Below are 26,185 nucleotides of genomic sequence, written 5' to 3'. Positions count from 1 at the left end.
TCCAACACATCTGGAGGATGCCAGATTGGGAAAGCTTGATACGGGCATGAATGGGGCTCTATATACTTGTTTTTAACTTTATGGGAAGTCAACGATGATAGTGTGGTCATGTAACATTCACTGTCAATGAAAAAACTGACTCTCCCTTTTTGGTATTGTATCAGACGTTGGTGATTTCATTTAATCTCTATAGCCAAACGGTTCTGATCAGATGTGCAGGAGTGTCTCTCAAAGCAGCCATGGGAATTTTACATCAGTTCACATTCTTTTCAGTCGGGGCAACTTCCAGAAGCAGCTGCAGATGCAAAGTGAATCTTTGTAAGCATGCAGGGTGGTACTTGTAGCGAACCAAGGGGAAATAGAAGATGACGCCACTTAAAATGAATAGAGTGACATAGAGGAACTCGATCTGAGGCTGGTCGATGATAGGTGCCAGGACAAGGTAGATAGATGCCATCAGGAAAACTATCGGTATGATAATTGGCACCTGTGTAAAGACAATGAACTTTTTATTGGACATATATTTAGGAATGACTTCCAGGGAGGTAGGGGTTGTAGGTCAACACCAGCCCTTTGAACTGAGATCAGAAACAATCCCTCTCTAGAGCTTATCTCCTCAAGAGCAAACAATACACAGTCAGTGGGAAGCCAATATTCTTCTGAAGGAGAGAGCATGGAGAGGTTAGCTGATCCTAGAGTACGCCACAGACTAAAACAGGCAGAGCTAAAGGAAGGCGAGAGAAAGTCGGTCCGGCTGGCATCCCATCAGAAGCTGCATCACAACCAGTCTCTCTGAAGTTAACACATCTTGGGAAAGGGCTTTCCATTCTTCTTGAAAAGACAATTGTCTCGCTTAGTTTGCATAGTTTTTCCTAGGGGGAAAGTTCCTAGAGATTAGACTCTCTTCAGGTGGGAAGAGATGTTTATTGCTTGAATAAAGCTTTGTGGATTACTTAGCAAGCCTCGTTGTTGTCTCCCAAGAAGGCGGGAGGTTTTGAGAAACACGACAGGCACTCATATTGGAGAAGGCAGTCCTCCAGATACTCTGTTTTGAGATGTATAGGTCAACACCTGTACAAGACAGAGTTTAAATTCCCCTAACCCAGTGCTATGATCCTGATCAGAATTAACCTACCCCCACCAAATGGCTAATATTACCACTTTTTAAAAAAAGAAAAGAAAGTGTAAGTTCCTGGTCACAGATCTGAGAGCCAGTGTGGTCTAGTGGTTAGAGTTGGACTGGGAGCCAGGAGATCAGGGTTCTAGTCCCCACACAGCCATGGAAGCCCGTTGGGTGACTTTGTTAGATCAATGTTCTTTTCACCCAAGGACGAGATCCAAACAGCCCTTAAGCACGACTCCACCATTCCAGCGACAGAGGGTTCAAAAGCGCTTTATTGATTAGTAATCAAGGCCTGGTCTCTTCAAAGGGAGCAATCAGACAAAAGACATAGGGAATATGGTACAGTATTAAAGCTTTCAAGGGGCAGGGCCCAGTAGCAGCATTAACCAATCAGAATGTAACACCAGAGCCCCCCCCCCCTTATCTTCTGCAAAATATTCTCTTTGCAACAGTAAGTTGCTCCAAGTTAACGTTCTGCCTGGAGCAATGAAGCTATTGTTTTGGATAGATAAAGAAGTTACACAGGAGACATCCTTGAAGACGCCCTCGGGGTACGTGACATTCGCTTGGTGTGCAATGGAGATTTTACAGTTTCCTGTTAAAAATGGAGGTGGTTATGCTAACATTAGACAATTATGCTAACAACTTTGGGCCAGTCACAGTCTCTCAGCCCAACCTACCTCATAGGATTGTTGTTGTGAGGATAAAATGGAGCGGAAGAGGAGGAGGATTATGTATGCCGCCTTGGGCTCCGTGGAGGAAAAAAGGTGGGCTATAAATGCAATACATAAATAAAAATGTCTGGTTTGGGTCTTGTGACTTACACCAGAGTTGCTTTATAGAGAGAAAGAGTGGTAGCATAGTATTTAGTGTTGGAGGCAATAAAAAGTAGGCTAGAGCCAGTTTGGAAGTAGTTCAAATCAACTTACTTTATTAGTGTTTTTATGCATATCGTCAGAAAAGGCTATCTAATATTGACTACAAGCACCCTCTAAAGCTGGGTGTGTGAATGTAAGTAAGAAAAGGCATAAGATATGGTTACTTGCTTCCTTTGGGAAGAGCACACAGCACTTGTTGCAGAGGAAGAAAGAAGAGGAAGGAAGAAGGGCAGGGAGCAGGAAATAGGAACTGATCAAGCTACAGGATATTCTGTATCGCCCCCTAGTGCTGGGAAACATGCAGAATTCTTCCTATGATCCAACATTCACCACCTGCTGGAATGTTGTTAGCCAGGATGGCCAAGGGTTGAATTCACAAGCAGCAAGTCAAGGCTGAAACAACTGGAACTCATCCACGTAATAGAGGAAAGAAGAACTTAAAGGAATGTCTGATAAATGTACTGCGCTCAAACTGGCATCCAAATGAATTCTTCTAGAATCAGTTCTACAAATAAAATAGTGATGGGCTAGCTCTAACGTTACATTATCAAAGGTTAGATTTACATGAAGTGTATTTTGATTTTAACCATTTTTTTTAGTACAACTAAAAAAGTATGCTTGTTTCTTTAAAGGACTTACCTTATAAGATCTTGGCAATTCTGGTTTCTTAATCTTTAAATACAGGAGACCAGTAACAGTTATCCCATAAAAAAGCCAAGCTGTAAAACTGTATAGAAATAAAATTAGTAGTATCTAGTCTATGGCTGATCATGAAATTCCTGCTGCTACTGACAATTTTCAGGTACTAAAAGATCATCCAACGTATGGTACACTTGGTTCTTTCCAGATTTTAGCATTAGTTAGTTTGCAGCTATAACAGACATTGAGCAAAATTATATTTTCTTGTTCTAACTAGCAATCCAGTCCTATGCAGTTGTGGGTGGCTAAACCTGTTGGTTTCAGTAGCTTCAGGTGTACCTAACTTTACATAAAACCAAGCTGCAAAGCTCACATATTGCCCAGTAGTAAAACGTTGAATCATCAGCTAAACCCTTCCCATTTATGGTCCTCAGTTTCTGAAGCACTTCTTTTTTACTACTCCCTAATCTTTGGAAAAAACCTACCAAACATATATATGAATGTCCAAGATCAATGTTTAAAATATTTAATTCTAAAGCATCTAACCACATTGAGAATACCTTAAAATATACTTCTTTTAATGCGATATTCTAGAATTTTAAAAAAGTAAGTTTAAGAGGACAACTGAGGTTCTTACAAATTCACTCATACACCAAATAAAATGTTAACCTCTGCACCATATAAGCAGGAAGCATATTATTCTTTCATGTATTGTGCTCACTTACAAATTAGTCTCCGGGTGAGTTCGGATGACACGCTAATCAACTAGGGGAGATGGTAATAGGAACAGAATGGGAAACAACCGTTGATTAGCGTGTCGTCCGAACTCAGCCTCTGTGTATCCACACTTTCCTTTGGTCTTTTGGCCCTGTCCGTTTTCTCTGCAGGTTGGGGCAATACTAAATTTAGGGTCAGTGGTATTTCTGTCTTTAATAAGACACCATGTAAATCCTCAACTTTTCGTTCTAGCAACCAACCTCTTGCAAAATTCATCTGTAGCTGCACAATCTTAGTTATGTTTAACAAAATATACGCTGTGTTGTAATCTTCTTATCGCTTGCTAATGTACACAGAGCACTTCTCTTACTCACTCACTCTCTCTCTCTCTCTCACACACACACACACACTTTAGATTGTAAGCTCCTTGGAGGAATGACTTGCCCTCTTGTACTCTATAAAGTGCTATGAACACTGATGGCATGATATGAATAATAACATCAACAACAACATCTCTCTCCCTCTTTCTCTGACTTACACACACACACACACACACACATGCACACTTACTTCATGGGTGTCTTGTATTAAGTAAAGACTTAGAAAATGGTTTTGTCACCTTTAAAGCAAGAGACAATTATGGAAGAGAAAACCCCTATCAAAGCATTGTTGCCTGAATCCAGGGAGAGAGGAGAACAGGACCATATATGCTGCCTCTGCTGCCAATGGCCCTGAGTGGGCCATCTTAGAATCCTCCTTCAGACCTTCCCGCTCGACACTGTGTGGTTCAGTTGGCGGGTGGAGCCACTGCACACACGGATATTGGACGTGGGGCTAGTGTGCACAGCCCAGCTTGGCACCACCCTCTTTGAATTCAGGCAATAACACCTGTAAAGGGCTAAAATAAGAACAAAATGATTCTAAGAAACTAGTATTGTTGAGAAATAATGAAAATACTAAACATACAAACCTGAAAAGGTTTACTATCTGGCTGAAACTTCCAGGTATAACCATAATTATAGACACCACTGAGGTAAATATGAGCGCAGGGGAAGGTGTGAGACGTTTTATATGAGCCATAGATAGAATGTCTGGCTGCAAATGAAAACATAAAGCAAAAGATAATAATAAGAATCAGTGCTGAAACAGTCATTTTGCTCCTTCACATCAGTAGAATCTTCTCCAAAGGTTTAATTGCAAATGAGCAGTAAACATGGCATTTGTACTTTGAGAAGTAAACCAAGCTCTCACAAGATTATTTCTGTTGCTTTACATTCATTTCATTTTGAATGTCACAATTTTTAACCAACACCCTGCAAACTGGCAGTCAATCTGGATTCTTTCTAACTTGTCAACATAGCAATTCCAAAGAAACTTAGTTCGATGTAAGCCCCATAGGATATCAATGGTACTTACCTCCAAGTGGACACACTTAGAACTTTATCACACCAGCATTATACTGTGCAATCACTGCGAATTGCATGCAAAGGATTCAGAAGTTTTCCACCTTATAATCTGCTTTGATTGTGAAGTACTCCCATGCATCCTGCCTTAATTGTGCAATAAAGCAAAGCGATTCGCTGTATTTAGCCCCTACTTTTTGAGTGTGTCTTCCGAGCCGCTGCTGGGGTGTAGGAGCGAAATGCTTACATCTGCGTAAGCTTTAAAGATAAAGACACCAAAATTGGCACAGTAATAGATATTAGGGAGAGCTTTAAGCATACCAAATTTGAATTGGATTGGGTCATCCATTGATTTTTTAATGATTTTTTATGATTTTTTACATTTCCCCCCTTAAACTCACTTCCTGGTATGCAAAAGATCGCTGCCTCCCAGTAGCAAAAACAATAACAATGGCGAAAGCTTAGCGCTACGGGGATAATTTGAAGGAAACAGGTACGTAGGATGAAGCTCTTAGATAGCATTGTCTTCTCCTACTCTGTATGGATGACACAAGACATGTACCAGGCTCTGACATGCTCAGTTCAAGTATTGTTTGAAAGTTCAGAATTCATGGATTTTGTAATGAAAAAGAAATTATATTGGGGGCCCAAGCTGGCACCTTCATTCAACAGCTTCTTCAGACATTCCCCAGTTTTGGTTCCAGAGACGCTGGAGTTTAAAGAGCTCTTCCAAGGTAGGGGAAGGACAGAGAGGGTGGTGTGATGGATTGATGCACGAATTCTTTATCAATCGATTTGCAGTGCAATCTTATACAACACTTTTATTCACCACTGAATTCAGAGATAAGAACTGAGATCAAGCGGTCTTGCTTTCAGTGGGGTGGATAAGGATTGCAGCCTTAAAACAGAGGAGAAGCAGCACTGGACTGATATTTTTATTGATTAAATGAATAAGCCATTTTCACCAGGCAACCAGTGAGAAGGGAGTACAGAACTGCCGTCAACAGGTGGAAGCCGCATCGACCAATGTGGTGCTCCAGTGCTGCCTGCATATAAGTTGAGATTAACTTGTGTATTTTATATCATGTTTTTATATTGTTTGTTTTATACTTTGAATGGTTTTAGTTTTTGTGAACCGCCCAGGAAGCTTCAGCTGTTGGGCGGTATAAAAATGCAATAAATAATAATAATAATAATAATAATAATAATAATAATAATAACTTGTTCCAATGAATCCAATGGATCCCAAGTGCAACTAATATTCAGCACAATCTTATACATGTCTGCTCATAAGTAAGCACCATTGAAGTGAATGGTATTTATTCTCAAGTATGCTGCCTGGAAAATGCTTGGAGTTGTAGAACTTTTTCTCTGTCTAAACATGCATAAGATTACGACCCTAATTGTATATTTTATTATTCTTTTCCCTTAGTAATCGCATAGTTACGAATTCTGGATCCAGTCCTATGTATGGCCAAAGAATCTGTTTGGGATCTAGCAGCCCAATTTATTTGACAGTCAAGCTCTTGGTTTTAAGCCTGTTTAGTTTCATTGACTTCCGTCAGTTTAACTCACATAATCCAAGCTGAATCGCCGGATTGGTTCAACTGAGTTATGGAAGATTAGTCTGTTAAAGGTTATAGAACATAGGTGATGGATTCAGCCTGTGGCAAAGATACCCCAGGTTGGACAGGTAGCAGAGGTTTGTGGCAATGAGAGGCAGGAGAGAGTAGGGGCCACCAATTGCCATCAGGGCTGCACCACTGTGTGCTTCTTTCAGACTGCACTGTATGCCCCACACCTTGGCTCAGTATGTCAAAGGCAAAACCATACCAAGGCACAAGGGGGCGCCATACGTGTGCACTAGAGTACCACAATATTATAAGTAGCACAACCGTTAACAAAAACAATGACCACCATTGTTACAGAATTCAAGAACCTCCTTGCAGAAGTGGAAAGAGGACCTAGCACCAATATCATTAAAAAGGAAAGCAAATCAGAGAATAACATTCGAGGCGATAGAATATCTTCCACTCCTCCCTCCTTCACAAATGCACCATGGTGTTGTTGTTGTTTTTAAAACGTGCTATAATATGGGTCACAGCCCCTGAGAATCTGCAGCAGCTGTCCTAGCTGGCCTCCAGGCAGCTACAAAAGAGTCAAACATGCATGTCATAATAGTAAGAGACTGATTTGATTGCAGTAGGATTACAAGGGATGTAAGAGGGCAAATCGTCATTTTGCCCATAGGTGTGTACGCACACAAAGGTAGCAGAAATATCAATGGCTTCACATCCTTTACCATATGGCCTTCCCTTGCTGCAATATAGCACATGCGGCCTCCGCTGAAGAATGTCCCATTTGCCGATCCAAATGAAGAAAGTGCCACCGACAAGGACATCAGCCACACCCAGCTCCCCAGGACCTTATTCCTGTGGAAGGAAATTGGGAAAGAATGATTGCAAATGTCGTTCAGAAAAGAAACCAGCCTAGTTCTGCTTAAGTCACATGCGACTATTGCTAGAAAGGGAAGACAGCACTTAGGATCCTATGCTCAGATTTTGCACGCTGACATTCAGATCCATGTTCTACAAAAGATTCTTCAGCATCTCCTTGGGACGGCCAGTTGCTTCCATTTCACTGGAGACTTGTACTGGTTTATCCCTGCACTCCTAAAACAGAATAACAATGACCTAGGCTAGATCTACACTACACATATAGCTGTATTGGAGTGCACTAATAAATGTTGGGGCACATATACCACATTCATGGTGTTATAAAGTGTTTTTTATTCCACATTATCTAAAATCCTGCAACAAATGTCATTGTCTGTCCTACGAGGTATAAATGTGCAAGGGATATAGCGTTACCATGATGAGATCGTAATGATTTGACACAAGAGGCTTCTTGAAACAAGTGATATAGAGCAAGCACGCTCATGACTGGCCACTCACAGAAGTTTGCCGGACATTTTGACGACAACGTAAGCTTCCTGCACGTCTCCCTGCTCCTTGCCTCGGATATTCCACTTAAAAATAAATCTTGGGAAACCTGATTCTTCTGAAATATCTTGGGATTTCCTGCTGTGTGCTGTTGAAGTTGTGCTACAAAACACCCATTCAGCTGTCCCATTCAACTATATAAGCTGTGAAATTTTAAATTACAGACCACAAGGTCGCTGTTCTCCTGTGTAATTCAGCTCATTTCAAATTCAGAAGAAGCAGGAAGCAAAGCAATGGTAAGCAAACACAATTTCCCTTTAATCTAAAGAGCTTCTGGCCCTAGTTTACATGCATTTGCAACAGAACCTAGTTTACATGCATTTGCATTACGCCAGTCCTTTTACAACTTCATTGGCTGCCAGTCCAGGTCCGGGCCGATTCAAAGTGCTGGTATTGACATTTAAAGCCCTAAACGGTTTGGGGCCAGGTTATTTGAAGGAACGCCTCCTCCCATATGTACCTGCCCGGACCTTAAGATCATCTACAGGGGCCCTTCTCCGTGAGCCCCTGCCAAAGGAAGTGAGGCAGGTGGCTACTAGGAGGAGGGCTTTCTCCGCTGTGGCACCCCGGTTGTGGAATGAGCTCCCCAGAGAGGTCCACCTGGCGCCTACACTGTACTCCTTTCGTCGCCAGCTGAAGACCTTTTTATTCTCTCAGTATTTTAACACTTAATTTTAACTTAAATTTAAATTTTACTGTTCTAACTCTGTATTTTAATCTTATATCAGTTTTGCTGCATGGTTTTATCCTGGTTGTGCTTTTTATACTGTATTTTGTAATTGTGCTTTTAACATGTTGGTTGTTTTATTATGGTTTTAATTTTTGTGAACCGCCCAGAGAGCTTCGGCTATTGGGCAGTATAAAAATGTAATAAATAAATAAATAAATAAAATGTATCTTTTTACCCCTCCAATGGCCATGCTGTCTGGGAATTATGGGAGTTGAACTCAACACACCCAGACAGCACCAAATTGAAGAAGTATGTCTTAAACTAGTTCAGTGATACCAATGCTGCAATTGTGAGCTGAGATGCAAGAGAGCGGATTCCTCAACACACCTTATTGGTGGTCATTTTTCCAGAAAAGTTCACCTTCTTGAATGATATCGAGCTAGATGCTCCCACTTTCTCTGCAAATATCTCTGTGCTTGTGGAATCTTTCTTCATATTATATTTCATTTTCATTTCATATTTCCATCCCATTCTCCCTTATTTTTTTTGTTTCAGATGCACTTTTTATTTAAAATAATAACCCCAAAGCAGTTCACAATGTAAACTCATAATAAAATACAACAAAACCAATCAATAAAATAGTGATAAAACAATAAAACATCTCATTAAAATTTCCAAGGGGGCAGCTGGCAGCGCGAACAGCCAGGAAAATGGTTTATTTTCATTCCAAAAGGAAGCCCAAAGTGGATAGCAGCAAGATACCAAAGAGAGCAAAACAAACAATATGATTTTTTTTTAATCTAAGAATAAAAATGCTACAATAATGGCAGAAATTATAGACATTGCTGTCTATAAAATTGCTCTCAATAACTCTAAAGGACCAGATTAACAAGATTGGCTTCCTGTTTTGGTTACTGTTTTAAATGCACACTGGCGGCAAGCCATGCTAATTGTATTTGATTGAGGGGAAGCACCTAGGGTGGCCATATGTCCTCCTTCACAGAGGACAGTCCTCTGTTTAAAGATATCCTCCATTTGAAGGCCTGTCCAGTCTAAGGACAAAGAACCATAAGATGGGAGAGCCCAGGGGCTTTGCAAATGCCCTGCAGCAGTTAGCACTTGGACAGCAGACTGAAGAGGTACACCACGCAGGGCATCTGGTCAAGAAGCAACTCTACATTAGGGGGAAATTGTGTTGCCTTTGCGCGGTTGTGTTGAGCTCCATTACACAAGCAGACAGGGGCCACCACGTGCCTTGAATTGCTGACCACGTGGTTTGTAATTGAAAACTTTCCCTCCTTTCAGTGCTCATAGCCTTGAATGGAACAGTGTCTTCTAGTGGGTGCTTTGTAGCACAGCTTTGGCTGAACACATTAGGAAATCCCGTGATATTTCAAAAGAATCGGTATATCCAGATTATTATTTTTTTAGAACTGGATAACCAGGGCAAGGCACGAGAGACATGCAGTAGATTGACGATGTCATCTAAAGGACCTGCAAACTTCCGTGATGGCCAATCATGAACGTGCCATATATCACTGGTGTACAGATGCTCACAGTCTTCCCCACTATGGCGAATGTATTGTATTTCTACTTCAATTATAGTAACTACTTGTGAATGTGGATCCATACATATAAATTAGTATGTGCAGATTTTATGCAAATCTTTGTCCCATTTTTGTCCTCTTTTTCTGGCAATGCATACCGTAAGTGGCCACCCTAGAAGTACTATTGCTTAAAATGTTTCCAAAGTTGGAATCTTGACTATGTTTACTGGAATTCAGTGGCACACAAATAATGGATTTTGGATTCATATGCAAGAAAAAGTTTTAGGATCCCAGCCTAGGAGAATATTTTGTATATGTGTTAGGTATGCATGACCTGTTTGGATCCCACCCCGCACTCCCCTCCACCATCACACACAAAATAGTAAAAAGCAACAATGCATTTTGCTGAAACAGAATCCAAGGAAGGCACGGTTGGGCACCTGACAAGGAAAGTGGTGATGGTGAGGAGTAGATAGCACTGCTAGAGACGTATAGATTATTTAAAAAAAAATCCATTCCATCTATGTTTCATGAATTGTCAGGCTTCTTTTGTTCCAACATTTATTCATTGACAGAATCCGATTATTATTTTTACCGGATTGTCATCCTATTTTCATTCATTTGCATTAATGCTAATAAGCACTTGTGCAATTGCATAAATGACCTACTTCACATGTGTTAACATGCATTAGTGCTGATTCACATGATTGCGAATCTGTCCCAAAGGTGAAAAAATGGTCCGCAAGTACGCAGAACCTGCATGACATGGAAAAAGCTGATCCTCTGCGGAATCCACAGATTGGATTCACAGAAATCCAAATTCATTTGAATCTGTTGCGGGGTTTTCCGACATTCCTAGTAATAGACTACTTGCCCTCTGGCTTTCTGTCTGTCAAGCAAGCAAGTGGTGGTAATGATGAGAAAGAGGAGGAGGAAGAGCGCCTGAGGACAATGGTGTTAAAAAGGAGGGAGGAGGCACATTGAGGGTCTCTTGCCCAAGGACCCTCAATAATGTGGAGCCAGCACTGGCATTGTGTATATGTGCTGACTAATATACTTTGTAGCCATGCAGGAGCTCCATACTGGCAGGCTTTCCCAACCACCAATTCGACTGCTGGTTAGGTTTTCCACATTTCCGCATGGAGCACCTCTCCTAGTATGAACCTGCGCTTATACTATGCTCATCCTCGGAGGTCTTCCTCCAAGTGCCTCCTCTAAGGGAGGCTCAGAGGATGGCAACAAAGGAGAGGGCCTTCTTTGTGGTGGTCCCCAATTCTGAAAGCTCTCCACAGTGAGGCCTGCCTGACATCAACATAATTTGTTCAGTGCCAGACTAAGACTTTTCTGTACTCGCAGGTATTTGACAACATATAAGTCTTTAATGGTTCCTGGGATTTTTATTGTTGATAACTTAAAAACTGTTTTATATTTGTGTATGTTAATGGTATTATATTATATTATATTATTATTATTATATTATATTATATTATATTATATTATATTATATTTTGGGATCTTAATCTTTGTAAACCACCCAGAGAGCTTTGGCTGTTGGGATGGTACAGAAATGTAATAAATGAATATGATATGATATGAAATGAAATGCACTACCCCAGTATGTGAGGCTGAGTTTGCCAAGCACCGTATGTGCCCTTCACCCAGAGTGTGACACAACAGCAAAACTCTGATTACCAACCAGCTTCCCACTTCATATACAGAAATGAGTTTTTTTAATTTAACAAGGAAAAATAAGTGACTACAAAGAGAAAGAGAGAGAGAGAGAGAGAGAGAGAGAGAAGTCAACATTGCCTTATCCTGAGATAAGTAAGCATGGTGTCACAGCTGCTAATATTCCACTTCTTGATGTATCTGTGACCTCCTACTCCTCCATCTGCTTCATGAGATAAGCCGTTCTGTGGGACACAACATTTGGTAGTCGTCCTCCCATCTTTCACTCTGGCCTGGTTCCCAGGAATGAAAAGGTTAATCAGACACGAGGGGGAACAGCACTTTAAAGGGAGGGAGGGGGAGGGGGAAGGGGAGGGGGTTGGGGTTAGGCAGGGAAACAGTAACAAAGGAGGACCTTAACAAATGCCTTGTTAATCAGGAATGAGAGGTAAGGGAAGTGCATGGAAAGGTCATCTTGACATAATTAAATGAGATTTTTCTCTTGTCTCGGTAGAATACTATTGGTCTTGTTCTCTCTGGCGGTTCATCAGGTGAATGTGTGTATACAGCCATCCCTTCTAGATGTTTTGACCACATCTTCCATCAGCCTGAGCCAACATGCCCCATGGTGATGGGTGCTGTAGTTCAAACTGTAGTTCATCTGGAGGGCACCAGCTTGGGGGACATATTGGCATATAAAAAGACAAATCACAGTAATCATAAACAATATATGGGACAAGTGGGATTGTGTGCCGATTGAACACCAGTCTGCCAAGGCAGGAGAGTGCCTGAATGTACATCCACAGGTCCATCATTACCTATGGATCTGTGCATGCCTAGCAATTAACTTCATGTTGGCATAGGGTATCTCCACTTCCAGAATTCATTTCTTTTGTCTTTTGATCTCACTTTGCATAACACTTTGCTCTCTTATTTAGCTGATAGATAGAATTTTCAAAAATGGAGGAATGAGCCATTACAAATCTCATTGTCCCAACTGTCCTAGGTATAACCTGGAAACTACAAGGCACCCCATGGAGCCTAGGCTGCACCTTTTCCTCCATCATTCCATCTTAAGACTCTGATCATACAGACATCATGACTTCAACAAGTTAGACTTATTATTTTCTTCCTCCCTCCCAATCCTCTTTGTTACATCTTGCCTGATGAGGTGATATGGAGATCTTGAAAGCTTGCCCACAGTTTTGTCCATTTTTGGTTGGTCCTAAAAATGAGAGTGCCTCATCATGAATTTTTAAATATTTTAATGGACAAATACCACTGACTTTGTGTTATGCAACAATTTCCAGAAGAGTAGCCATGTTAATCCTTTGCAGCAAAAACTACAAAGGGCTCCATCACACAGGGTTTGTATTGTGTGATCAAGATTTGTTACTCATGGAAGTTTGCAGGTCCTTTTCATGACGTCATCATCCACTGGTGCCTCTGCCATCATTTTTTAGCTTTATTCTGCCATAATTTAAATGGCTGTAAATGCAGATATATATTTCTAGCAAAGAGGTGATGTACTTCTAAGCAATATCACTGCTGTATAAATGAAACATATGGAACTTCCCCACAAACAGCCAAAAAAGGGGAGGGGGCACGTGTATTATGCCGATCTTAATCCCACGAAGACTCTGGAAGAAGAAAGGTTACAGAGGTGTTTTTTTTTAATGTAGAAAAGTCTAAAGAGTCTTTTGGCAGATTAAAGACTAACACATTTATCCAAGCATAAATTTTCATGCACCTGTTGAAGTGGACTGTGAATCCATGAGAGATTATGCCAGAATAAAATTGTTAGCCTTTAGGGTGTCACAAGACTCCTTGTTGTTTTTATGTGTAACTCAGACCCATGTTTGTTTATAACATTCAACACCTTTACTGCTCATTTCATGCATTTGATGAAGGAAAGGTCAAGACTAGGAAAACTTGTGCCACAATATGGCTGCAACCCTATTCCCCATTACCTAGGAGTAAGCCCCATTAAACTCAATGGGAATTACTTCTGAGTAGACACATATAGGATTGCACTGTAAATCAATCTTCAAGGTGACACAAAGTGGGGTGTTGTTGTTTTTGCAGGCAACAGACTAATACAGCTACTCCCCCAGAATTTAATAAGTACAGATGTTGCCTTGGCTACTCAAGGACTTTTTTTTTAATGTTCTTACAAATCTCCCTGTCTAGGATTATAAAGTTCCGGGAGTGTTTTTTAGTTCAGTTTTCTTTTGTCTGATGGAGAAACCCAGCCTGAAACCTAAAATAGACACATAAGAGCTTATGCAACTTGGTTGTACAAATTCATTTTCCCCAACAAAGAGTTCAGGGAAACACATGATTTATGTAACTACTGGTTGGCTGAATAGAAGAGATAGTAATTTATTCCAGTTTTAGGCCTCTATTTTATGAAATCAATACAGCCATAATTTGGTCTTAATTCAATTTTGCTTTCACATTCTGTTCTTATAATCCAGGTTCTACACCTCCAGTTTCTTAAGCTAGAGGTCTGACGTCATGCTAGTGCAGAATAGCCAGTGGCTTTTATCTTTTTGTCTGTCCCCCATCTTTTTTGTAAAACAGCAGCCATCCATCTCCACACAACATTACGAGCTTCTTATAAAAATTGGGGTTGCTTCACAATTGGTGAGATAGCACCCATGTCAGTGGCACAGTTCAGTCAGTTTAGACTCTGAACTTAATGGTCTAACCAGGGTGTTGGGGGAAAGGCTCTTTAAACAGTAACGTGTAGGGGTGTGCACGGACCCCCCGCTCCGCTTCACTTGCAGATCCGCCATTTTCCGGATCGGGCCGCTCCGCCCCGCCCCCACTCCGCCCACTTCCGCTCCGCTCCGCTCGGAGCTCCGGATCCGGATCCGGAGCTCCGTTTCCCCCCCCCATAGGCTTGCATTGAAAGCTAAAAAATTATACAACTTTTTTTCTGTTCAAGTTAGAAACCTCATGTTTGGCACCATGACACCTCATGGGGGTATACACACTCACACCAAGTTTCAAAGCAATCCCATCATCCCCTGATTTTTGGGGAATTTTTGAAAATCGGGCACCCCATTCACACCCCTTTCCATAGCTCCGTCAATTTGCACGTTAGAAACCTCAAACTCGCCACCATGAGAGCTTATCCAGGGATACATACGCACGCCAAGACTCAAGGCAGTCCCATCATCCCCTGATTTTTGGGGAATTTATGAAAATCCAACACCCCTTTCCATAGCTCCGTCAATTTTGCACGTTAAAAAAAAACCTCAAACTCACCACCATGAAAGCTTATCCAGGGATACATACGCACGCCGAGACTCAAGGCAGTCCCATCATCCCCTGTTTTTTGGCGGGGCTTAAACCTGCAAAATTTGGAACTTCCAAAACTCCAAGTGAGCGCAGGAAGGACTTCTCCCCTGAGTCAAAGCCACACACACACAACATCCCTGCGAGGTGGGCAGGGGAGGAGGAAGGGAAGGCAGGCAGGCATGCAGCTGGCATTTCTGGGGGCATAAGGAAGTGAGCCAAGGATAAGCCAGTAATGCATATAAAATGGAATAAATCAATAAATAAACAAAGGAGGGGTGGAATTAAAAGCAGCAGTGTTGCTCAATAAACAGCAAGAAGATTTTTTAAAAAAAGGCTATATCTGTCTTTTACCAGCAATAGGGGGACGTGCCCGGGGGAGGGGGAAGCAGCTGCCAGTTCAACTCAAGACAGCCACCAACAGCTCTGAGATTAAGAAGTAAACGCTCACTTCAACTCATAACAGGCATCGCTCCACCACTAAAAAGTGAACACTCACTTCAACTCATGATAGGCATTGCTCCACCGTTTTACTCTCTTTGGAAGGCTCTAATGGCCTTCCAGTGCAGGAGAGAGTGGGGGCACGTCCACGATGAGATGCCCTAGGGGAGCTCATCCCCTTGCACCACATCTTTTCAGTTGTTCCCCAAAGTTAGGGTGGGGAGCAGTGCTGTGTTTCTATCTCTTATTCTTGGCTTAGTATATGATTTCAGGTTGTGTTTGTGCATTTGGTGGGGCTACTGTGTTAAAAAACACGGGGAAAAGCCCGTTCAGATGAAGAAAGAGAAGTTTCCCAGAATCCCAAGTTACCTGTTTTGCCTATGCCCTCCTCTAACCGGGATCATCATGACCGGGAGCTGACTCTGCCCCTCAACCCTTTGAAAAAGGTATTTTTCCCGCCGATTTTTTAAAAACTTCTAGCGCGCGACCCGTATGACGCAGAAAGTTGAGAGTAGTCTCAAAATGACCCCCATCCACGACTCTCTGTGCACAAGAATTTTCAGAACGATAGCTTAAACCCCCCCCAGTTATCCCCGATTCTTTCCCTCAATGCAATTCTATGGGCGAAAAGCCGAAAACGCCGTTTGAGCCGCGCGGTTGACCCGATTTTCAAAAAAATATAGCACGCGACCCACATGACGCAGAGAGGTGAGAGTGGTCTCAAAATGACCCCCATCCACGACTCTCTGAGCACAAGAATTTCCAGAACGATAGCTTCAAAAACAACCTAGTTATGCGCGATTATTTGCCGCAATGCAATCCTATGGCGAAATGTTTTCAAGATGGCGACCGGAGCGCTCCGCCTGAACTAGGAGCTCCGAAAAATGGTCGCTTCTCTTCGCCTTGCTTCTAGGGGTCCGCGGTCCGCTCCTACTCCGCCTCTGGGTAAGGCGGAGCAGGCCAATCCGCTACTGCTTCTACGCTCCTAATCGGAGCGGATCACACCCCTAGTAACGTGCATAAATAACGTAAGAACATAAGAAGTGCCCTGATGCCGGATCAGACCAAGGGTCCATCTAGTCCTGCACTCTGTTCCCACAGTGGCCAACCAGCCATCAGCCAGGGACCAACAAGGCAGTATATGGTGCAACAGCACCCTCCCCACCCCATGTTCCCCAACAACTGGTGTATACAGGCTTATTGCCTCTGATACCAGAGGTAGCACATAGGCATCAGGACTAGGAGCCATTGATAACCTCCTCCTTCAGAAATTTATCCAACCTCCTTTTAAAGCCATCCAAATTGGTGGCCATCACCACATCTTGGGGTAGTGAATTCCAGAGTTTAACTATGCGCTGTGTGAAGAACTACTTCCTTTTATCTGTGCTGAATCCCCCACCAATCACCTTCATGGGATGACCCCGGGTTCTAGTATTATGGGAGAGGGAGAAAAATGTCTGCCTATCCACATTCTCCACACCATGCATAATTTTGTACACCTCTCATTAGCCTCCTTTTTTCCAAGGAAAACCATCCAAGCTGTTGTAACCTTCCCTCATAGGGGAGATGCTCCAGTCCCTTGATCATTTTAGTTACAATATCTTTTTTTAGGTGTAGTGACCAAAATTGCACACAGCATTCTAAGTGTGGTCGCACCATAGATTTGTATAAAGGCAGGATGATACTGACAGTTTTGTTCTTAGTTCCTTTTCTAATAATGCCTAAGATGGAGCTTGCCTTCTTTACATTGGCTGCACACTGGGTTGACATTTTTGTTTTATTTATTTATTTATTTATTTATTACATTTTTATACCGCCCAATAGCCGAAGCTCTCTGGGCGGTTCATCAAGCTATCTATCCACCACAACTCCAAGATCTCGTTCTTGGTCACCGCTAGCTCAGATCCCATCAGGTTATACTTGAAGTTGGGATATTTTGTCCCAATGTGCATCACTTTGCACTTGCCTATATTGAATCACATCTGCCATTTGGATGCCCACTCTCCAAATGCTTGGAGACATCCTTTTAGAGCTCCTCACAATCCCTTTTTGTTTTAACCACCTTAAATAATTGGATGTTATCCATAAACTTGTCCACTTCATTGTTCACTCCTAATTCGAGTTCATTTATGGACAAGTTGAAAAGACTTGGTCCCATTACAGATCCCTGTGGGATCCTGCTATTTACCTCCCTCCATTGGGAGAATTTATCATTTATTCCTACTCTCTGCTTTCTGTTTTTCAACCAGTTGTTCATCCATAAGAGGACCTCTCCTCTTATTTCATGACTGCTAAGTTTGTTCAGGAGTCTTTGGTGATGGGACTTTATCAAAAGCCTTTTGGAAGTCCAAGTAAACAATATCCACCGGATCACCCCTGATTACATGTTTGTTGACACTCTCGAAGAATTCTAGATGATTTGTGAAAAAGGACTTACTTTTGCAGAAGCTGATTCTTTTTTAGAAGGACTTGCCCTTCTATATGCTTACTAATTTTGTTTTTAATAATGCTTTTAACTAATTTACTTGGAACAGGCGTTAAACTAACCGGCCTGTAATTTCCCGGATCCCCCCGGATTACATAATGGGCTGAGCTAGCTCTGCTCATTCTGCTAAGAAGGGTCCCAAAGTCCTGCCCTTGCAACATCACTGCAAGTGGCAACTGGTGCCTGAATCGTGGGGAGGCAAAAGTTGCTGTGTATATGATGAAACCTGTCATACCCCAAAGGGGACATGCATGACTGTGGACGGTTCTCTCTTTCACTTCTGCAGTTTGGCTGAATCTATGTAAGACAGCTGCTTTATAATCATGAATGCAGACTGCAGATATGTCATTTTCAATTTAGCTACTCCCCTTTGTGGGTCTGCCAAATACCACTGGGCTGCTGCTACTGCTTGGGAACTGCATTGGACTCCCACAACGAATGGGAAAACTTAATCCTTTGTGGGAGTCCAATGCAGAGAACCTTGCATTTGATCCTATAAAATTTTGCTCTGGTGTAGGCTAGCATCTCATGGGATTGCACTGTTAGTCTTAATCAGATATAGCATACTGAGTATATCAAGATATCTCATGGCCTGGCCAAGGATTTATTTCCCCTTTTATATTGCACAAGCTGCCTGTGATTTCTTCAGTTCACTTTTATGACAGCTGTTTTGTGTGTGTTGTGCAGTTTCCATGTAGTTGAAAATATTGCTTAAAAAAAATAAAGGGCTGATCATGCACCTTTGTCATCTTACAAGCAAAACAGGAGTGGCTTTGAGGGCAGCAATTGGCCATGCTCAACAGTTTTCTCACCTCCCTCCAGCTAAAGAGATTCCATTCCTCATTCCTCCTCCTCCTCCTCCTCCTCCTCCTCCTCTCTCTCTCTCTCTCTCGCTTTGCCTAGTGAAATGGAGAGTGAAATCAATGCTGATGTGTATCTTATGGGATCTGGACGTGGGGGAGATAAATGAGTAGGGTGTCCATATGGAAAGGAGGATGGAGCTCCTATATCTTTAACAGTTGTATAGAAAAGAGAATTCCAGCAGGTGTCACTTTTGTGCCTGTAGCACCTGGTGAAATTCCCTCCTCAACCCAACAGTAAAAGCCACAGGAGCCCTGCCCTCTTTTGTATCTGGTCACTCTAGTATAGCTTCTGCAGCTTTAACTGTTGTGATGAGGGAATTTCACCAGGTGCTGCATGCATACAAATGACCCCTGCTGAAATTCCGTTTTCTGTACACCTATTAAAGATACAGGAGCTCTGTCCTCCTTTCCATAGGGTCACCCTATAAGGGAGAGAATTTTGAAGTTCAGAAAGTCTACTGCCCTGCTGCCCAAATCTACCACACTGATCAATCACAACAGTATAGTTGCTGTGTTTACCTTACAATAGTGTGAATAACATGCAATTGTAATAGAATAGTCATTTTCATGCATCGTTGATCATAGATGTGAGAGAACTGTGGAATGAATAAGACAAGGCTGCTTTTGGTAAATACAATTTTAGCTTGGAAGCATAGCTTACCCCCAGGTAATGGCCACAGCACCTGAAGATAGAAGTTCAGCAGGAGCCATGGCTGCAAAATAACTCACATTTACCAACAAATAGAAGCAGGTAACCAGAGGAATAGCAATCATCATTGCCCTTGGCAGGTTCACCTGGAGAGAGCGAATAAAGTAAAGTGCACAAGAATGTGTGTCATATACATCTTGAATAAAGCTCTGTATTTAAACTCTTTGTTAAAAATAAAGACAAAGCTACACACAAAACAGATCTTTCTCCAAAAGTCTCAAAAGAAAGAATGAGGGTGGAGAAATAACTAAAAGTAAAATGGACACTAGTTAAATAGTATATATTAAATATAAAAGGATGACATCCAAAAAGAGCAAATGGCAAACTGTGCAAATAAGTTGTACAAGAAACCTCCAAATCTACACCACACAGGATATACGTAGGACTTTGAAAAAGGTCTATGGAATGTGTCCTGGGCACAAACAATTGTCTAAACCGTTATAAAGCAGTAGTGTAGATCCTGCATTAGTATTTTACAACATTTTTTTATACTGCTCATTACCACTAGTTGGAAGACATATGTAATGTGAGATTATATCGATATTGTAGCTATGCCTAACGATATACAACCACAACCACAATCAAATTATGCTGGTAAAACCATGGTTGGCCAGTCATGGAAAAATTGTTTAATTAAAAATGTCTTACAGGCACTGAAACACCGTCACTGCCTGCTTGACATTAAGAGGCGGGTGGTTCCCTAGAGATGGAGCTAATATACTCTCAGTAGCCGCCAAATGGCCGCAGGTCCATGCAGAACCACTACGAGTTTCTCATCTGATGATCTCAGTAATCCACCACCCTGGTGGACATCCTGGTCCCAAGTTGGTTAGGGGCTTTCTTCACCAATAACAAAAACCTTCAACCACCTAGAAGTAATTCTCAATGAACATAATTTACTTCTGAGTAAATATGTGTAGAAATCAAATGCACTTTAATCCTGCTGTCTCCTCCTCTAACAGCCATTTAAAGGATCCTCGCTGCTCTGAACCCCCCAAATTCAGAGGCTTCCAAAAGCCCTATGCCCTGTTGAAGCTGGCAAGGTTGGAGGAGCAGCGCAGACAATTTTCGCTTCCCAATCCTCCATTTTGAAAGGACAGGGAAGGAAGTTCCTCCTCTCTACCTTTCTTCCTCCTCAGAGGTTAATTTTCTGACCTCGGAGGGGAGCCAGTGCAGTCCTCTCAGAGGGCAGCCACTGCAAGGGATCAAGAGTGCTGCCTCCAACCTTGGAAGGCATTTTCTGGGCCATCCTATGATCCCTGGGACGTGTGCCCAGGAACCATAGGATTGGTCCCTATGCCAGCTTTCTCTCTCTCTCTCTCTTTCTCTCTCTCTCTCTCTCTCTCTTTGTGCACTCCCTCACTTGCTCATTGCCTAACATCTAGCCTAATTAAAAGTTCTGGAGAACTATCTTAGAATAGTATAACTAATATCCATTTTATTGTATACACCATAGAGCTCCATCACAAATGCTTTTTCCCCTGTTATGCATCCACAATTTCCACCTCCATTTCATTAGTGCATCAAGCACTGGTCACTTTTGTGTGCATCTGTTGTTACACTGTTCTGCCTTGTTTACCTTTTCATCTGTGCCAGCTTGTGCTTCCTGGTATTGCCACCCCACCCCTTCTCCTCCCCTGTTCAGTTCATTGGTTCTTGCGGCTGATGGGCAAACAGATGGGCACCTCCCTCCCTCCCTCTGGTTTTGTTGTCTAAAGTTTAGCGATTTAGCATTTCAGCGGTTGGGCACCTCGTACAGTGGGCAAAAAAAAAAAAGAGGGAAGTTGAAATGGGTGGATGATAGAGCAAAGAGAGTGGGGTTGGAGCAGCGAAAGTCTGTTTAACTGAATCGGCGCTCTGGAGGAGAACTGCTGCCCCCACAATCCTCTTTCATCAGCAAGACGAAAGAGGGGAGTGTGCCCTTCAACGCACACTTCCCCAAGAAGGGACGTTCTGCAACATAGCATGAGGACAGCAATACACGGGGACAGAAGGGTGGTTTTATCCCGGGAGGAGAAAAAAATCCATACTTTCTCCACCCCAGAAAAACATGGAAAATGGAGGGGAAGAGGCAATATGACTGTAGGACAGGGACCAAACGGTAAACAAGGCAGGATGAAAGTGCGATAAAACACTGGTGTGGAGCTCTAAGTTATTCCCCCCACCTGTTCTGTACTTTACTAAGACTATGTAGACATGTTCACTTATGAGTTGTAGCTGATGATATCATTTGCACATCTTTAAGAAACAAATACAGAAGGCTGACACTAGTTGACTAAAAGTGTGTGTCCTGTTTCCTCGAAAGTAAGACATCCCCCGAAAATAAGACCTACTTCCAGTTTTGCCTCTCACTGTAATATAAGGCATCCCCCCCGAAAATAAGACCTACTTCCAGTTTTGCCCCTCGCTGTAATATAAGGCATCCTTCTTCATGGAAAAATAAGACATCCCCTGAAAATAAGACCTAGCGCATCTTTGGGAGCAAAAATTAATATAAGACACTGTCTTATTTTTGGGGAAACAGGGTATATATTTCTGACATTAGATTCTGCCTTCTATTTAAGTTAACAAGAAGCAAGACATATCAAAGTTCACTTTGTATGCATCAGATGCATAAGATGTAATTGAAAATCTGAACTTCAAATCTCATCAAAGAACATGGAATGCTGACCCCTCTTATTTTATAATTTATGAATCCCCAATTCATATATTATCATGAAGTAATTTGTGAAACCATCATTCATGGTTGGATACCTGTGTGTGTTGCAACTGAGTGCTGCCATCTCATGTCACAAATGCAGCATTTCAGGAAACCCATATTTTGTCAGCCATATTTCTCACTAGGATGCCTCCTCCCAAATAAACAAGATTACCAGAATACAGTAGTCATGCCTGCCACCACTCTTAAATAAAAGCCTCACTTGTCAGGACGAAAGGGAGATATACTGAAATTACTAGGGGGTGTGAAATGAACCAAAGCTAAATGGTATCAACTTATTTTGTGATAAAATAAGCACCTTACATGTTGTTTGTTACAGAGAGACCATAATCTGTATATATTGAAACAAAGAGCAGAAAAGTGGATTTTCGCGTTTCCCTACCATCGCTATGGCTTCCTATTGCTATCCCACAATAGCGACGGCCTCTTTACATGGGGAGAGAAACAGGAAGCAGCAGTGACCACGGGGTTCATTCAGGGGGTGTTTATATCATGCCACTTTTCTTGCACACATCAGGAAATGGCAGCAGATTTGGTTTTTTAAAAAGACGGATTAAAAGAAGTCTATTTTGCAACGGAAAAAGGAGCGGGAGGAGTGGGAGGAGGATGTCGCCGTCTAAAGGACGCGTGAAATTTGTAAGTGGGCAGTAGTAAGCGTGTGGTAAAACGCTCATCTGATGACGCTCAAAGAATGCCTTCAAAACCCAATTAATTGATGTGCACACCCAGACACAGACACAGAGATAAACGCACACGTCAAGTGTCTGTAAATAAACCATTTGTAGTTGTCTTTAAATCATGAGCAAGTGAAATATTAAGTAACAACCATGTACTTCTCTACCTTGCAAAATTAATAGTGGAGTATATTGCAAGGTTGCCATAAGCCTCTCTCTCTCTGTCTCTGTGCCACGGTTCTCAGTCTACAGTACGGAAATAATGAACTGTATTGGTATTGGCAATTTAAAACATTTACGAAGTTTTCTCAAAGAAAAAATATATATTTCCCACACGAATTAAGACCTGAAGTAGAAAGAGTAAGACCACCTGACTTTGCAGCTACCTTTGGTGGGCGGGGAGCATGGTGCTTCCCAATCACATGTTCTGCATTGTTTTCTGTGAATAGCCCTCACTTCCACCTTAAGGGAGGGGGAAGCCTTAAAAAGAAATCAGAAAATTCCATCTTCAGACAATTGATTTGTAACTCTATTACAGTCTTCCCTAACCTGGTGCTCTCCAGATGTGTTGGGCTGCAACTCACATAATTCCCAGCTAGCATGGCCATTTGGCTAGATGTAATGGGAGCCACAATCCAATACATCTGGAAGGCACCAGGTTGGGGAAGTCTTCTCTATACTTTTCTTACCTCTGTGGATTTCACAGAGCTTGCCTTGCATGTGACTTCCCTCTTTGGCTATAACTGAAGGTCGGGGCATGCTCGTTTCTCAGAAATGGTTAGTCATAATAGTGCCTACATATTTTGTCTCATTCCAATGGCTCTATAAGGCAGGAGTGGGCAGAAAGTGAATCTTCAGATGCTTTGGACTTGAACTCCCATAATTCCTGAAAATTGGCCTTGCTGGTAAGGGCTTCTGGGAGTTGAAGTGCAAAATGTCTTGCTCCCCCACCCCACCCCACTATAGGGCTAGCTTAAAAGTGAAAGGTGAGAAACTGGACCAGTTTTTGGGCCAAACAGGCACCATGTCCAGAGTCCAGGCAAACTTTGACATATGGCAGCTAAGTATGAAATCTGCAGGCCACACCCTCACACACTATAAATTATATACAGTTCAGTGTGTTCTCTATCTAATTGCATTTTTTTTAATAAATTCTTCACTTACTTCAGGCTTCTTAATTTCCTCAGTCACATAATTCAGGTTGTTCCATCCATCGAAAGACCAGAGCCCTTGGTAAAATGCAATTCCAATAGCCCCAGCATCTTTTCTTGTGTTGAGAAAAGCGTTCTGGAAACTTTGTGTTTGCCCCTGAGCAAGCAACGCCACCCCTCCGGCCACAATGACCAACAACGCCAGGAGCTTGGCAGCTGTAAACAAGTTCATCACAGAGGTGGCCAGCCTCACACTGAGACAGTTGACGAAGGCTAAGAGCACGATGCAGGCCACTGCCGTGCATTTGACAGCCACCTTAGGTGAAGAGCAGCCAGGATAGAAGGGGGCCACTGCATATTCAGCAAAGCTCAGTGAGACGGCTGCCACGCCAGCAGGTCTTGCCACAAGGACGGACGTAAATGCAAAAAGAAAAGCAGGGAGAGAGCCAAAATTCCTCAGAATGTAGATATATTCGCCTCCCGACTCTTTAATTACAGTTCCCAGTTCAGCATATGACAGGGCCCCAAAAGTGGCCAGTAAGCCACAGGCCGCCCAGATAAGGAGACTACCTCCAGGGCTACCTATGTAACGCAATACCCACTCTGGGGACATAAAAATACCCGAGCCGATCATAGTTCCTGCAATTAAGGACACAGCACTGGTCAGTCCAATCTCTCGCCTTAGTTTCAAGGTCTCCGTCATCTCGCTTAGCTGAGCTTCTGGGCCTGGGAGATTTGTTCTTCCCATTCCTATGACAGAAGAAGCAGAACCTGTTTCTTCAGCAAAACTAGAAGTTACAGTAATACAGATCACCCAGGGTCCAGGTGTAAAGACAGAGTGGACACTTTTAAGTTAATGATTGCAGGTAATAATAAGCGAAAAAAGTGTCTTGCTATGTTTGGCTGTTGTACTTGGGTTTCTCCAAGCCTTTGCTTGTAATAACTTGTTTAAGCTTTTCTACTTGTTTGAGGCAGGGTGCCGGGAAGGATGGTTTCCTTTTGGCCCAGATCCTGTTAAGTATCTTCCCCTGGCTTTCCTAGATGCAAGCAAAGGGGGTCCTTGTTCTTTTGGGTCTTAAACCGGTTAGTTGCTTTGTGCTTCCAGAGAGATAGGAGGAGATAAGCTGCCCCCTGCCTGTACTTTATTCTTTGTGACTGATTGATAATAGCAGTTTGAGCATAGTTCACAGTAAACTCATGTCATAACTTTGCTGTCTAGATAACAGTTAATGGATCAAAGTTCTTAAGAGTCCTCCATGAAATACATTGGGCATCGTGTTTGACAGACTGACAAAGACAATTCCCTCTGACAACACACAACTGTCAATTCCCTCTGACAACAGTTTATATTATCTGGTTGAGCTTTTATATTGTATTTTACATTATGGTTTTATAGTGTTGTTTTATACTTTGAATGTTTTTAATTTTTGTGAACCGCCCAGAGAGCTCCGGCTATTGGGCAGTATAGAAATGTAATAAATAAATAAATAAAATATCTCCCTCACCCCACTGTGTGTGTGTGTGTGTGTGTGTGTGTGTGTGTGTGTGCAAGTTTGAGATTTCAAGGCATCTAAAGTGGAGAGTGTCCATGAAAGCTTATGCCAGAATAAAGGTGGTAGTCTTTAAAATGCCACGAGATTCTTTGTTCTTCTTGCTGCAATAGACAGCTATCCCCCTGGAAAAAGACAATATTGTCATATGTTGGTGGAATGCACCATAGCTCAGGGGCAGAGCAGATCTGTTTTATGCAAAAGGTCTCAGTTTCATTCATGCCAAAGTTCCCAGTCAAGAATTCTTGCAAAATTCAAACAAGAAAACAAGGGGGAGATAAATGTAGCTAACTTTAATTTAAACATCTAAAGTAATGAAATGGTTATGATTTTCATGCTTTTACTGTAGCGCCTCACTGCCTGGTCACACATTCATTCACCAAGTTAATCTGTCACACCACTGAAAATTCAAACATCCCCCTCCCATTTCAATTCCTGGGGAAACCACTGCATCTGGTAGCTGAAAAATCATCCACCTGAAAGTACCATATCATTTTATTCTTAAAGAATATTGCTATGAAGGTTACCAACGCAAGGAAGAAGCTGCATTAGATGAGTCTGGATCAGTGTGCTTATGTATATCCATCTTTTTGCATTTAGGTGCAATATGCATAGCAATTATTGTGACAGGGTCATTCCTCAT

At 42.2% G+C, this 26,185-nt stretch overlaps 1 protein-coding gene across 1 annotated transcript; it reads right to left on the bottom strand.

Moving 5' to 3' along the window:
* Nucleotides 1–253: 253 nt before the first annotated feature.
* Nucleotides 254–26,185, bottom strand: LOC134398231 (b(0,+)-type amino acid transporter 1-like). Its single transcript, XM_063125484.1, has 7 exons — nucleotides 26,070–26,185; nucleotides 24,006–24,780; nucleotides 19,401–19,534; nucleotides 7,063–7,192; nucleotides 4,328–4,452; nucleotides 2,641–2,728; nucleotides 254–487 (listed from the first exon to the last, which is right to left on the bottom strand). Exons 1-7 carry the CDS (start codon nucleotides 26,183–26,185, stop codon nucleotides 254–256), a joined length of 1,602 nt encoding a protein of 533 aa, XP_062981554.1.

This window comes from Elgaria multicarinata, chromosome 4 (assembly GCF_023053635.1).
Source record: "Elgaria multicarinata webbii isolate HBS135686 ecotype San Diego chromosome 4, rElgMul1.1.pri, whole genome shotgun sequence".
Taxonomy (NCBI): Eukaryota; Metazoa; Chordata; class Lepidosauria; order Squamata; family Anguidae; genus Elgaria; species Elgaria multicarinata.
This window is presented reverse-complemented; position numbering and strand designations above follow the sequence as displayed.

Coding starts and splice junctions, on each gene's coding strand:
- LOC134398231 (XM_063125484.1), bottom strand. CDS start 26,185: ATGAGGAATGACCCTGTCACAATAATTGCTATGCATATTGCACCTAAA. Junction 19,535..24,005: donor AGGAAATTAAGAAGCCTGAA/GTAAGTGAAGAA, acceptor CGCTCTCTCCAG/GTGAACCTGCCAAGGGCAAT. Junction 4,453..7,062: donor CAGCAAGGGAAGGCCATATG/GTAAAGGATGTG, acceptor TTTCATTTGCAG/CCAGACATTCTATCTATGGC.